This window comes from Schistocerca piceifrons, chromosome 5 (assembly GCF_021461385.2).
Source record: "Schistocerca piceifrons isolate TAMUIC-IGC-003096 chromosome 5, iqSchPice1.1, whole genome shotgun sequence".
Lineage (NCBI taxonomy): Eukaryota > Metazoa > Arthropoda > Insecta > Orthoptera > Acrididae > Schistocerca > Schistocerca piceifrons.
Window position 1 is genome coordinate 279,985,741 of NC_060142.1, and position 16,222 is coordinate 280,001,962.

General features: G+C 38.3%; 1 protein-coding gene across 2 annotated transcripts in view; it reads left to right on the forward strand.

The window, feature by feature from the left end:
* Window positions 1-16,222, forward strand: part of LOC124797855 (semaphorin-1A) — a 909,059-nt gene that overhangs the window by 852,098 nt on the left and 40,739 nt on the right. For both annotated transcript variants that reach the window (XM_047260924.1, XM_047260925.1), the window contains exons 11-12: window positions 6,717-6,919; window positions 13,241-13,386. In XM_047260924.1, the coding sequence (XP_047116880.1) occupies window positions 6,717-6,919; window positions 13,241-13,386 (349 nt within the window). The remainder of the gene's footprint in view (window positions 1-6,716; window positions 6,920-13,240; window positions 13,387-16,222) is intronic.

Here is a 16,222-nt window from a genome sequence, read left to right on the forward strand (position 1 = left end):
TAAGCGGTACTCCTTTGTAGATGAGCTACACTTTCCTAAAATACTCCCAGTAAACTGAAATCTACCACTCGCCTTCCCTACTACCAACCTTACGTGTTCATTCCATATCACTTCAGAACATCATGCATAGACAGTTAATCGTTGTGACTATGTCAATGAACACACAAGCAATACGGCACTTGAACATTACTCATTTGCATTAACTTAATTTTTTCTGCATTTTGAGCAAGCTGCCATATATCTCAGCAAATATAAATTCTATTAAGTCATCTTGTACTCTCATACAGTCACATAATGATAATGATGGTGACACTTTTTGTATGCTACATCATCATCAGCAATGCAGACTCTTCTCGCCCTATCCATCTCATAGAATTTATAGATCTAGATAACAAAAACAATCCATCACACTTCCCTGGCGCAACTTTGATGGTACCCTCATCCCCATTGAACACTGACCGTCCAGGACAATGTATTGGATTCTATAACTTAAGTCTTCAAGCCACTAGCATGTCTGGGAATGTCAGACTTTCATTAACAGCCTGCAGTGGGGCACTATGTCAAACACTTTCTGAAATCTAGGAATATGGAATCTGCCTGATTCCCTTCATCCTTGGTTTCCAGGACACCATGTGAGAAAAGGGCATACTGAGCTCCTCGCAAGCAGTGCTTTCTAAATCCATGGTGACTAATGAATAGAAGCTTTCCTGTCTTAAGGAAATTTGTTATATTCAAACATAGAATATGTTCAATAATTCTGTAGCAAACATATGCTAACACCATAGGTCTGTAATTTTGTATGTCCATTACATTATTTTGCCCTTCTTTTATACAGGATTCACCTGCGTTTTTTTTACTTTCACTTGAGGCTTTCAACTGGGCAAGAGATTCTTGATAAAAACAAGATGAGTAAGGGGCCAGTGACAAAGAGTACTCTCTTTGAAACCTAATCGGGGTTTCATCTATATCTGGTGACTTAGGATTTGTTTTCAACTCTTTCAGTTGCTTCTCAGTGCCAGGAATGACTGTTACTGTGTCCCCCTTACAGAGCCTGTGTGAAGTCAGATGATGATATGTCCATATGGACGTCTGGCATGAGTCATTTTTTAATGCAAAATTTAAAACTTCAGCTTCCCTTTTGCTGTCTTCTGTTATGATACCAAACTGGTTGATGAGTGAATATGAAGAATCCTTTGACCTGTTTCACAATTTTACGTAGGACCAGAATTCTAGCGAGCTCATTTGGTAATATACGATGGTGGAAATTGTTGTATGATTCTCACATCGATCATTTTATAGATGCACAAATTTCTTCTAACTTTTGCCTGTCGACTTTTCCATGTCATTTTTTGGAATGAGATACAATCTCTGCTTCCTCAGTATTTTCTTAATTTTGTTATTAAATGATGGTGAGTCTTATCTATTGTTCATACATTTGGTTGGCAGCTAGCTCTCCAAAACATAATTTACAGTCAGTTAATACTTTAACCTTAATCCCTGTGTGCCCATCATATTTTAACTAAATGATGCCCATTCATTGTCAAAGTAGGATACTTACAACTGCTTATGTGCCATTTCCAGTATTAGATTCATTCTATTCTTCTTGATGTACTTAATGATAACCATAATCGCTATGACGACATGGTAAGCGCTAATCCTCATCTCCATTCCTCCCAAGTGCTTAACTTTGTCAGCAAGTGTGCATCATACTACAGTTAAAAGGAATATGCCATAATTCTGGAAAAAAACACTAAGACTAATGGTATTCAGCACTTACTGAAGAAGAAGAAATTGTGCTACTTCACCTTTTCAGTGTTATTTTTCTTGTATTATTGAGCTGAAATTGTGCTCAAGAGCAGGATTCCAGCATATAACAGTAGTTCCTTACAGAAACTGTCACCCTTTTCTCCTCTGCAGAGTTTTCTATTTACTAGTATTTGTAAAGCACCTTAAGAGGAGGTGTGTGGATATGGAAGTTTCCCCATCATAACAAGGTTTCACAAGATTTTGGGATTGCATCTGAATAATGTTGACTTCTTGCTTGGTATTTCAGCTGACCGCCTGGATACCATCTTCAGGTCAACTTTATGGCTGGAGATTACTTGCTACATTTATTCAAAAAATTGGTGCAATGTTCCATGCATACAGATCTTGGCTGTAGTATCGCCCACTGTAGAATTTCACACGCTATTAAGCAGTGTTGCATCTGAGATGCACCAGCACATGTGTAGCTGTGTCATTATGCATGCTTTCTGTCAAACTGTGTGCATGTGGCCTTTGAATTTGGTAATGAAATTGATAAAATTAATTGTCATAGATGAAATTTTACTTTTGTGAATGAATGAAGGAAATGGCTATGTCTCATGCCTTATCCAGTTGAAGGCTGCCACCCTAGTTAATATGTACTTCTGCCATTTCATTTTAAAATTTATTGTTCCAGAAAGAATGTGCTCAATCTAAATTTGAGGACAAGATGTTAAGAGTTATACTTTTCACACTAAATAATATAATTTGAATTGTTATGTAAAAAACAAAAATAATCAAACATTGCAACAAGTAAAGACGAACTTACAATACCTGCATGTGCGCTCTCTCTCTCTCTCTCTCTCTCTCTCTCTCTCTCTCTCTCTCTCTCTCTCTCTCTCTCTCTCCTCTCTCTCTCCCCCTCACACACACACACACACACACACACACACACACACACACACACACACACTCGTACAGGCAGACACACCCAAAATCGAGAAAGTTTTTTGAAGAAATCTGTGACTCAAGATGTATTTTGTGACAGATAACTTTGCAGATGGTAGCTCTATTGTAGAAGGGGGCTGTCCCAAGAGTTTCAAAATAATTTTTTAAAGGAGTGCTTTTATTGTTTTTTGATGCACAAAAGTTTAAAAATCTTCAAAATAAATTCCTTTTGCATCTATGGTGCCACTGCTTCACTCTGTCTGCATAGTCTTCCTGGAAGGTGTCACTGGGAACCTCTGTCAAGTGGCACATCAAAGCTTCTTTTACCCCCTCAGGTGGTGTCCCTTAAAGCTTCTCTGTATACTTTGAAACAGAAAGAAGTCAGGGCTACATGGTGGCTGAGGCAGCATTGCCACACTGTTTCTGCCATCCCATTGTTGTGATGCAAAGTCTGGTTGTTTGTGATGTCTTCCCTGATGCATTCCACCCTGTCCCACAAGAATATGAGGATTTAAATCTAAAACTGGCCATTAACTATTTGTCCTTAAAACACACATTCAGTGTGACTCACACCTTTTTTGGATGAGGTGATGTTTCCTGTGCCACTCTGTGCTTTATCATTTTGATTTGGGATTGACTCAAAAATCCAGGTCTCTTCGTGTGTCGCCACTCTACCCAAAAAATTAGGGTCACTTTCATGGCATTCCAGCAACCCATGACAATGCAGCCCATAGATTTCCTTCTGTTCATAGGTCATACTTTTTGGAACCATCTTTGTGTGCACCTTTCTCATGTTTAATTCATCTCTGCTGTTTATGCTTAAGTGTGGAAACCAGTTTACATTTCTTTGCACTTTTCCCCATTTTGGTGCATTTGGGATGTTGACAGACTCCCAAAGCGCTTATTGCCATCAACATTTTCTCGGCCCTCCGGAAACATCCTGTGTCACTTCTACCTTCATGACTAGGACATGAGTTCCTCCTCAAAGGCTTCCCTGATCAGGCCCATCATCCCAGAGGCTGAATTTTGTTTTTAGTTTAATGCATAATTGGATTGCATATTTCTAATTGATTGACTACTGCACCTTGAATCTTGATGCGTCACTAAAATGCATTATGTGCGAAACAGGATCGTCATTATGTCACTGCCAGAGGTGACTGAGCCAAGTGGCTTTCATTAGCCAAGACCTAACAGCACTGTCTCCACTGAAAACTGTGTCAATCTCTAGTCCTTCTGGATCACTAGAGAATTTTACTCTCAAAATTTTTGGGACAAACCTGTAAAATTTGGGAGAAGGAAATAATATTTTGAAAATTTTAGTGCTAGTTACACTACTTAACATTTTAACAATTTTAACCAACATACAGACAAACGACATTCCATATTCTTCCAGAGACCCAGACTCAACTGTATTGGTGACAGCCAAACTTGCTGCAGCTGATTCATTGCAAACAGTGAATGTCGTAGTGACATAAGGTCTTGTATCATGGAAGTTCAAATAAGCAAAATAGATATTTAAAGTCATACATGAAATGAAATACTGTTAGGATCTCTCTGGATAACGAATAAAGGTGAAGTCAAAACAGATAACTCAATCAAGAAATCCAGTCCAACACGTTTTGCACTTAGAAATATCTGTTATTGCATTGAGTTAAGGCAAGGGTGCTGTTTTATGTTCCATACTTTCATTACCTGTTGTGATACATAATTATCTTCTAAGGGCAATGCAATTAAAGCAAAAATGAGTTATAAGAAGATTGCAAAAAAGTAGGTAGCCATATTTGTCAGTGGCCTCTTAGAGGATCATTCCATTTTTATACTTGTTACCCAACATAATCACTCCTGAATGGTACTTATGCCTTGTAATAAAAATTAGTTTCAGCCATATCGTCATCTATATGATTAGGATATAACATACTTTGCCTCTTTACCTAGGATTCAGAATAGAGTTTTGTATTTTGATGAAAAAGACATTAAGAAGCTTTGGCAGGCATAAAAATTATGTTGAAAATCTCTGAAAATTAATTATATTAAATAGCAAATCAGATAATGTGATTATCTAGATCCCTAGTGACATGACAAGTTAACAACACTCTTTGTTAAATAAAAATCTGTTCTTACAATGTGTAGATAGCTGCATACATAGAAGTAAATAAAGCAGCAGCTGTGTAATAAAATTGAGGAAACAACAGATTTATCAAAGTAGTAGCTTTCCAGGTAACGTTATGTTAGTTTGTGGTGTGAATAGTGACAACTAGTTCCCTCTTGTAATGTGTACTGTAACCTGTTCCATGTCCTTGAAGGTTTTCCTTTATGATGTTATCTGTAGAATTTGACAGGTGGGTGGGTGGTTGGGTGGGTGGGTGGATGGATGGATGGATGGACAGGTTAAGTAAGTGAATTAATGCATCAAGTGTCTTCCTGTGAATATTCAAATTGAGGTACATAAATAGGTGGGTGTTCAGCAGTCAGGCAGTTAAGCTGACAGCAGGAGTCACTGTGCTTTATCAACATAAATGCATATTATATGACAACACAAGGCATCCCTCATTTCCGTATGGTGAGCAGGTACAGTTTACTGTTAGATCTTTCGTTCTAACCATTTTCTTTTGCTATTCCTAAAGTCCTTTTGGGTTGTTTCTTTTTTGAAATTCCAATTTATTGTTTGAGCATTTCGTGCTAGCAAGCATTCTAGTCAAATGAATCTCAGAGCTTTGGCCTAAGGGACACTTACTGGTCATTATGGATCCCTATAGTTAACAAATACACCTGTTATATCTTGACTTAAACTTTTCCGTTTTCCAAATATCCTCATTATTGCACATTTAAGATCCATAGCATTAATAAATGAAAAACTTAAAAATTGCTTTACACTGCCTACAGCTTTTACGTTTGCCTCAAAACTTGCAGGGCTAAATTGAAAACAACAATGGCCAGATTTCTGCTGTGATTTTCTGTAGTGGAGTGTTTGGGAGAAAGAGCTGAAACTGCTTGGGTATTAGTGAAAGTTTTGGTACTAGAGAAGCATAATTTTTATTAAAAATTATTGATAAGAGCTGTGATACTTTCCAAAATATATTTATCTGTTATTTGTATACTATAAGCAAAAACCATTACTATCAAACTTTTCATTTTTTGAACATTATTTACATTGTGTAAAAATTATTATGAGGGATAGAGAAAGGGAGAGCAAGAGAGAGAGAATTCAAAGAAGTGTTTTTCCACATACAGGGTGGACCAGAACTGGGACAAACTTTCACAGGAGTTGTATGGATCAGAACAAGAAGAAAAATTCCTTTAAACATAGCCTCTTAAAATGCTTACCTTAATAGCTATGAGTATTTCTTCAGTAGAAGAGATGTATTTCATAGTAACAAAGATGAACAGGTGGTCACAACTCTAAAGGTGTGCATTTTGGGGCCCATATTTGCTAGACTGTTTTTCTTGTTTTCATCCATACAACCACATCTGGAAGTGTGTCAGTGGATTTCTGATTCACCAAGTACATTGAGGTGGGGATGACAGTTAAAATCCCTATCCAACCATCCCGATGTAGATTTTCTGCAATTTCCCTGAATCGATCTTGGCAAATGCTCGTTCCTTTGAAAAAGAGACATGGCTGATTTCCTTCCCCATCCTATTGTAATCCAGTCTTGTGCTCCATCTCTAATGACCACACTGTGGATGGGACATTACACTCTAACCTTCCTTCCTTTCTTTCTTTCTTTCTTTCTTCCTTCCTTCCTTCCTTCCTTCCTTCCTTCCTTCCTTCTGTGTGTATTATGAGACACAACAACTTTATCATAACATTATGCTACAAGAAAGGATACTAGTTATGATGATTACTAGTTTGTTCAGTTCATAAGATTACTGGAAGAAATATGCTACCTGTTGACAATGTGTGCATGAATAACAAAAAAAATTCTGATATTAAATAGAACCACCATACTTAAGACCTGGAAGCAAGCAAAACTATATCCATGGAGATATTTTTGTTAAAATATTTGTTTTCATGTGTGTTTTAGAATCTACAACAGAGCTTATTGAGGGCACATATGGTTCTGTGAATGCACAGCTCATATATGGAGTGTTCACAACACCCCCTAACAGCATTAGTGGCTCAGCCGTGTGTGCCTTCTCACTCCAAGACATCACTGATACCTTTGAAGGAAACTTCAAGGAGCAGGCTGAGCTGAACTCCAACTGGCTGCCTGTGCAAAGTGCCAAGGTAAGAATATGATCTGTACAACATGACATACTTCATGGCAGTTGCATGGCTAATCTTCATTTCCATTTAATTTGAATGTGTACTGTCAATAATTCCTATTTCTGAGAACAGTATTTGTTTATCTTTCCATAATTTTTATAAGAGGAAAAAGAAACAATGGGGAAAGAACCTGCTTATTTTTCTGAGTAAAATGTAATCTGTGCGTGTAATAAGACTGTTCACTTAAGCCTGTCTCACACAGAGTAAGGTTCCCTGTAAGTTTGCTAGATGGTATGCATGACTGCCAGCTAGCAGTTAGGTGTGACGACTACTTCGCATGCTGAACCTCTCACATGGTGTGCGATTCGGCACGGAAGCTAGCTGGCTGGGACTCTGTGAATGGCAAGGCATGCAAGCCACCTGAACTGCAATCTTTCTCAAAAGATTGTAAACAAACTATTTGGTAAAAAATTTAAGTCTTGCACATCTTATAGCTTCATTAGTAGCTTCATGATTGAGTGCCTGTCATTTCATTAATGGTCGTATTTATTGTGATATTTTAGGAGTAAGTAAACTACCACAAGAGTTTCAGAGAGTTTGCAGTGAAATACATAGATTGCTTTTAATTTCCTTTAGATCATATATTGTTGTGTATGAAATGTAGCTATTATACTGAATGTTTCTCTGAACTTTGAAGGATATTGTGATCTATTACAAATCTCAAGAAAATGTATCATATATAAACCACTTCATCCCAAACTCTCACGCCAATGAAAAAGCCAGAATGAAATATTCACAAAATTCCTCCTATCTTATAAATGGTTTCAGATATAGAAACAAGATTTTGGCAAGTGACACTACATTAAGAGGAGAGTATTTCACCATATCATTAATATACAAAACTTCCATATCTACACTTATATTCAAGTGACTGCAGATTCCCCCCCCCCCCCCCCCCCTCAATGAAATGGTGTAATATTTAAGCCTCATTGATAGATGGTGAAATGAGAATTACTGTCGATTTGGAACAACATGTGGCGGAATTATAGATTATTTTTATACTGAGAAAGGGAATTTTCATAAACCATTGACATGTCTTTACATAAGTTGCTCTTTTATGATTGTGTAGCAATTTAAACTGTATTAGAATGTTAGTGAGGTGAGTATTTATAAATTCAGCTGTGTTTTGGTGAAAGATGCAGATTTGACCATGGCAACTAGGAAACTTAACATATTACTCAAAACTCGCCACTGATAACACATATCTGACAAAACTTAAATGGAATAAGTCTAGTGAAAATAAATGAATACTTCTATTGAATATTTTTGTGTAATCCTACATCCCAGTGTAGTTTTAATAATGAACGAACGATGTGGTCTGTCGGTGGCCAAAGAATTTCATTTCTGTATCTCTATAATCATCTGAGAAATATGAAAACATTTAAATTTGCAAAATCCAACCTATCAAGGTGTAAACAGATTACCATTATCTTTTACAGACAAAAAGATGTTTGTGGTGAAAAAGTACAATCCCTCATTCTGTATAGGGATAGGAAAAAAAGAGGGAATGATATGTGCTTTTAATTGTTTTCATATTTCTTAGATTATTACGATACAGAAATAAAATACATTGCCCAGTTTCAATACATACCATTTGTTATTAAAAATACCCCAGGGTATTGGATTTTGCCAAAATATCGACAGAAGTAGCGATTTATTTTCTCCAGACTTATGATGACCTGTATTTTTCTTCAGAGAAACGTTATCAGTGATGAGATTTGAGTAAAATGTAAAACACCTTGTTTCCACATTAACCAGTTTCTTTTGCCAATATATAACTGTGTTTATAAATATTCATCTCACTGACATTTTAAAGCAGTCGATATTGCTACAGAATCATAAAAGAGCAACTTACATAAAGACATGCCAATATTTAATGTAAATGCCCATTCTCAGTATAAAAATAAATTGTAATTTCTTCACATATGTTGTACCATACCCGCAGTAATACTCGTTTCACCAGCTATTGATGTCATTTAAATCTTACATCATTTCGGTGAAAAAATCTTTAGCCACTTGAATGTCACGATAGATATGACAGTTCTGCATATTAATCATATGGAAAAACACTCTCCTCTTTGCATATTGTCATTTGCCATATCGTTTTGATATTGTTTACGATACATGAGGAATTTTGTGAATATTTCATCCTGGCTTTTTCACCGGCTCGTGAAATAGGGCAAAATGATTTATACAATGCTATTACAAATGATTGAAGCGATTTCATAAATTCACTGTACCTCCATTCATTGACATATGGTCAAAACACACTACAGATACGTAGAAAAACTCATAAAGTTTTGTTCGGCTGAAGCCGCACTTCAGGTTTCTGTCGCCAGAGCGCTCGAGAGCACAGTGAGACAAAATGGCGACAGGAGCCGAGAAAGCGTATGTCGTGCTTGAAATGCACTCACATAAGTCAGTCATAACAGTGCAACGACACTTCAGGAGGAAGTTCAACAAAGATCCACCAACTGCTAACTCCATTCGGCGATGGTATGCGCAGTTTAAAGCTTCTGGATGCCTCTGTAAGGGGAAATCAACGGGTCGGCCTGCAGTGGGCGAAGAAATGGTTGAACGCGTGTGGGCAAGTTTCACACGTAGCCCGCGGAAGTCGACGAATAAAGCAAGCAGGGAGCTAAACGTACCACAGCCGACGGTTTGGAAAATCTTACGGAAAAGGCTAAAGCAGAAGCCTTACCGTTTACAATTGCTACAAGCCCTGATACCCGATGACAAAGTCAAACGCTTTGAATTTTCGGTGCGGTTGCAACAGCTCATGGAAGAGGATGCGTTCAGTGCGAAACTTGTTTTCAGTGATGAAGCAACATTTTTTCTTAATGGTGAAGTGAACAGACACAATGTGCAAATCTGGGCGGTAGAGAATCCTCACGCATTCATGCAGCAAATTCGCAATTCACCAAAAGTTAACGTGTTTTGTGCAATCTCACGGTTTAAAGTTTACGGCCCCTTTTTCTTCTGCGAAAAAAACGGTACAGGACACGTGTATCTGGACATGCTGGGAAATTGGCTCATGCCACAACTGGAGACCGACAGCGCCGACTTCATCTTTCAACAGGATGGTGCTCCACCGCACTTCCATCATGATGTTCGGCATTTCTTAAATAGGAGATTGGAAAACCGATGGATCGGTCGTGGTGGAGATCATGATCAGCAATTAATGTCATGGCCTCCACACTCTCCCGACTTAACCCCATGCCATTTCTTTCTGTGGGGTTATGTGAAAGATTCAGTGTTTAAACCTCCTCTACCAAGAAACGTGCCAGAACTGCGAGCTCGCATCAACGATGCTTTCGAACTCACTGATGGGGACATGCCGTGCCAAGTGTGGGAGGAACTTGATTATCAGCTTGATGCCTGCCGAATCACTAAAGGGGCACGTATCGAACATTTGTGAATGCCTAAAAAAACTTTTTGAATTTTTTTATGTGTGTGCAAAGCATTGTGAAAATATCTCAAATAATAAAGTTATTGTAGAGCTGTGAAATCGCTTCAATCATTTGTAATAACCCTGTATATGATCCATTTTCTCAAGATTGGTAATAGATAGCAATATGTTCCAAATTTAAAGAAAAATGTAATATTTAGCTGCATTTCTCACACAGCAACATATGACCTAACATGTGCCAAACACAAATTCATAGCGACCTCTATTTTTCACTGCAAACTTTCTGAAATTCTTGGAACAGTTTACTTAATCCTAAAATATCACAGTACGTATGATCATTAACGAGACGATAGGCAGTTCATCATGAAGCTGATGAGTGAAGCTATAAGATGTGAGAGAATTAATTTTTTTTACTGAATATTTTCTCTACAATTGTTTGAAAAAGATCGCAGGTCAGCTGATGGGCACAAGATGTTCTGTTTGGTCTTGAAAGTGAACTGGCATTGTCTCAGAGGTCCTGCCCTGTAGGTTGTGACATCAGTTGCCAAACAGGGGTCCCACCTGGCCAGTGCAGGTAGCATGCAGGGAACCTGACTAAGCCTCACAAGAAAAATAGCACCAGACCTATCATGGAAACATGCACAGCCCTCTGAAGAGCAGCCGGCTAGCAGACAACAGAGATCTCAAGGGAGCCATTGCATGAGTCAGCAAGTAAAATTGCAGCGAATTTTACTCTGTATGAAACGAGTCAACTGATGACAGAAATATCAGAATAGAAACAACTTCCTTAACCACTATTTTTAGTTGAGTGGTGGGTAATGCAAAGGCATGCAATACACTTCTTTTGCAGCTATTCTAACATCCTTGCTTTGGTGTCATATTGTGTGGGTGTTCTGTCCACCCATATGTTCAAAATGGTTCAAATGGCTCTGAGCACTATGGGACTTAACTTCCGAGGTCATCAGTCCCCTAGAAATTAGAACCTAACTAATCTAAGGACATCACACACATCCATGCCTGAGGCAGGATTCGAACTTGCGACCGCAGCGGTCGCTCGGTTCCAGACTGTGTCGCCTAGAACCACTCGGCTATTCCGGCTGGCCCACCCATCTGTAATGGTATGGAACATTGTCCCTCATGACTGACTGTCCTTGATAGAAGATTTGGGAAAACTATATTTACAAACCACCTTTCAAAGTTTCCAGAATTCTTTTAACCACTGTAATCACCTTTTGTAAATTTAGTCATGAGTTTTAATTGGGCCCCTAGAGGAGATTCCCCACCCCATGTTGGCAACATCATCATCCTTCTGCCAAAATTTATCTGGCTTTCCAAGTTTCATCCAGATAGAATATTTCTGTTGCTGCTTCTGAAAATGTTTAATTCCTACAAAGAAATGCAACTACCAATTGAAAATATCTCCGTGCTCTACCAGTATAAACCTCTTATTATTCACTTTTTTCCTTGTGAATTCTGTGGACAGCAAAATATTCTGGAGATGTAATTGCCAAACCCAGTCAATCTTTTCCTTGAGTATTTGTCAAATTTCTGCAGACTGGGAGCAATCTCCTGCACCAAGGTGAAGCATTCAGTTGTTTGTTTCAAGACACTCTGTTGACATTATCCAACTGTATTTTACCAGTAGGTCTTGGCCCCGGTGAAAGAGAGATTCTTAAAAATGTCAGAAAGTACGACTGCACTCTTTACAGAATGTATAGTTACAAGTAACAAGGAGAGGTTCTCAGACGTAAGATCAACCTTTTGAAAAAACCTTATGGCAATTTATGTTGTAGTCCCTGCAGCTATGCAGCCACATTTAATTGAATAAAACTAATGACTGTCATTTCTATTATGGTGTGAAAGTGTGGAAGAAAAACTGACAGGTAACAGGACTCATACCAATGACCTTCTGCATGACAGCCAAGTATATTAACTACTATGCTGCATAGGAGTTTCTAAAAACAAAAAAATTGATATTGCAGCTTTAGGCACCTCCTGGATGACAAGAAATTCCTTTACCCACACAAACAAAAGGACCACTTTAAAGTAATCCAGACAAAGGAGAGGGCAGTTTCAAAGTACTGTCAAACTGAAAAATTTTAATAGAAATTTACATATTTTTGCCAGGAGCTTTTGGAAATTTCCCAGGATTATCTTTACAAAATTTGCAAACTCTTCTCACAGCGTTGGAGCTTGCCTCTATATGTGTCATTGTTCATCTTATCAGTTGAGAGAGAAGTTCGAGCAACTCTTTATTTTTGCTTTCTTGCTCACATCATTCAATGACATTATTAATTATTTTTCATACTCTGCTCCTTAATATACTGCCCATTGTCCTTCTCCAAGGAGTGGAAGGAGTATCTGGCATTTCCCCTGATATGCCAGCAACTGCTTCATCTCTCATCAAGAGATGTATTACTTTACTATGCAACACAGTAATACACAATAGTCACTTTGCAATGGCTACATATTCTGTATTAGATCACTGAGGTTGGTTGCAGCCAGACACAGAACATGACTGGGCTGACATCAGCTGACTTTCAATGATTCAGAACTAGGGAGAAAGGCTTTGTGACATCTATCTTAATGGTTTAATTTATTCAGTTTTTGTTCTTTTGCTGTGGATTGTTATGCTAAGCACTTCTTTCTGTATGTGTCTTTTTATCACACTAGTGTTTTTAAAATTTCACACCAGACTATGTTGTTAACTTGTTGTTATATATATATATATATATATATATATATATATATATATATACTAGATGTTTAGATCCAGTTTGGTAGTCCTGTGTAATAACATAATAACATTCACAAAACACTATGTTTTGTGCTTCAGCCAAAATGTGCTTAGTCCATTTGGGTGTGTTCTGTAGGTGCCTGACCCACGTCCTGGACAGTGTGTCAACGACTCACGAACTCTTCCTGATCTCACGCTTAATTTTATCAAGACACATTCTCTAATGGATGAGTCAGTGCCTTCATTCTTTGGCCAGCCTGTTGTTATAAGGACTAGCTTCCAGTAAGTACAACTGCTGCTTACCAGTATTAGTTATGTATAGTGTCTGTTATGTATCGAGAACATTGTAGAATTATCTTTGCGTTTCCTCCTAGTTTTCTTTTGAAGCTCTAGGCAGTATAGGTTTCATAACTATTCAAAAGTTAATTTTCTGTATATTTCCATCAAGAAAGTAATTTCATTAGAGTACACTAAGTCTGTACAAGCTGTAAAAAATTAAATACCTTTGAGTCATATGAAATTAAAATGTTACATGTTGTTTAACACTCCCTCTCTGTCTGCCAGATTTTCTCAAAAGCCAGTTGAATTACAAACACACAAGTTATCCAGAAACTGGTAGTTATAAGGATGTGGTGATAAGTGGCACAAATAATGAAGCTGTCTGTTTAAATGAACTTAATTTTTGAACAAGTCACTAACAGCCACAATTTTTTGTCATCAAGTATAGTTTTATTTTTGTAAAATGTTTTGATATATCACCTCTTCTCTGGAAAATGACAATATAAAAAAATTTTATTTTAATGTTTCACAAACACAACATCAAAATTCCCACCAACCAATTTTTATTCTGCTTCTCCATCAAGCGATACAGCAAGACACTGCATGAAGCAGGGATCAGTGCAATCACACTTAACCACACAGTACATTTAAGCACAGTCTAACAGGTGAGCATACAACTGTCAAGTAGTCTTAGTGGGGCCTAGTGCGTGGCTTACATAAGGCTGTTTTGCACACGGTGCAGTGCTTGCTGCACTGTCTGTGCTGATGCACAGTGACCTATTTAGGTCAACAGTGTAGGCACTTGCTATTTGATTATGCACGCTCATTGTATAGGGTTACAGCACTCCTTCCCCCTCGGAGAAAAATGTTTACTGTTGAGATGTCCGTGTCTTCATCGGAAGGGAGCGACTGCTAGAGCAAGTATTGTGCCATCACAGGAGAATATGGTCTGAAATGACACACGCAGGGAGATGTTTAGTGCTCACAGCACCACAAAAGACTATAAGGGAGCATCAGTGTAGGAGACAGCAGAGAAAAGAGCTGTTGCAACAGCATGGGCTGCAGAGATAGAGGTGGCTCTGCTCCTCCTGGTGGTGGCGGCAGAACAGAGGCAGCGCAGGAGCTGGAGGAGGCACGGGATACACTGTGGGGTCCAGCAAAGACCTCGGAGGTGGCCACAGGATTGGAGGGCTCTGTGGTGCGCAGTTGGTTAAGTGTGGGTGGAGCTGCTCTTAGTGTCATGACACTAAGCCATCAGAGATGCAAGTGATGCAGAGGTGTCAGTCTTGGCAGTGATGGACAATTGCTCGTATCCACTTAGGTTGCCAGCCAAATCATTGGGCTCAGACAGCAGATCATAGTATGAAAGCTTTCACGACCGGATGACATATCTTCTGGTAAACCTTCCGGGATGTAGAGTCGTGGTCCATGAAACTCTTCAGCTCCTAACGTTTCGTCCAGAGCTGTGCTGGACATCTTCAGAGGGGGGGTTTCTCCTCTGGTGAGTCTTACCGACTGACGGGTCGGACGTCTGAGAGCGACTTATATATCGTAGAAAGTGGGCGTGACCAGAGTTACACGTGATATGCAGAGATAATCTTTGTCAGAGATAAAACTTAACTATCGATCGTAATCTCGTCATGGGTAAAACTGTCTAGCAATTCTGTAGAGCTACTGTCCAAATATCACTAAGTTTCGTGGTCTCTTCTTTCCGATTAAAATTATCCCTATGTTTATATATTTCAGTTGCTTCTCTACAAAGCCATGGGTAATAGTTCGTCATCGTAGATAAAATTTTTGTTTCGAAAAACTTCACTTGATGATTTCCTGGCTGAAAAGTGTGTTCTGCTACAGCCGATTTATCTGTTTTTCCTAATCGGCAAAGACTTCTGTGTTCTTTTAACCGTGTATTTACGCTTCTTTTTGTTGTTCCGACATAAACTTTACCACATGTACACGGAATTTTATATACGCCACTGGCTGATAGAGGAGCGCGTTTATCTTTTACAGACCAAAGAACATGACAAATTTTCTTCGTTGGTCTAAAAACAGGTCTAATATCATGTTTACTTAAAATCTTTCCAATCTGATCCGTTACTTTCTTTATAAAAGGGAGAGAGACTGTATTCTTCCATTGTTTTTCGGACTTGTCCTTAAGCTTTTTGTTGTTTGGGTGCAGAATTCTGCTTACTTCTTTCTTTGAGTAGCCATTTTTCTCAAAAGCGTGCTTCAGATGTTTTAATTCGTCGTCTAGATACTCCGGCGTGCAAATCCGTCTGGGTCTGTCAATGAGACTTGTAATCACACCTCTCTTTTGTTTTGGATGGTGGTTAGAGTTTTTATGTAAGTATCTGTCTGTGTGCGTTATTTTTCTAAAAATCTATTGTTTTAATCTTCTATCCATCTGTCTCATAGCTAAAACATCCAAAAATGGTATTTTGTTATCATTTTCTCTCTCCATGGTAAACTGGATTCTTGGATTTATATTATTAAGGTAATCAAAAAATTCGCCTAAGGCTTCTCTACCATGTGGCCAGACCACAAATGTATCATCTACATACCGATACCAGCGAGATGGTTTCTTATCTGCTTTTTCCAAGGCTGACTGTTCGAATTTCTTCATGTAGAAATTAGCTACTGCAGGACCCAATCGGTTACCCATTGCTACGCCATTAAGTTGTTCATAAAACTCATTATTCCACTGGAAATGACTGGAAGTAAGACAATGTCTGAAAAGAGCAGTCAGATCTTCTGGAAAAATATCCGTTATAAAATCCATAACTTCTTTAACTGGAATCATAGTAAATAAAGATACTACATCGAAAATTACTAAAATATC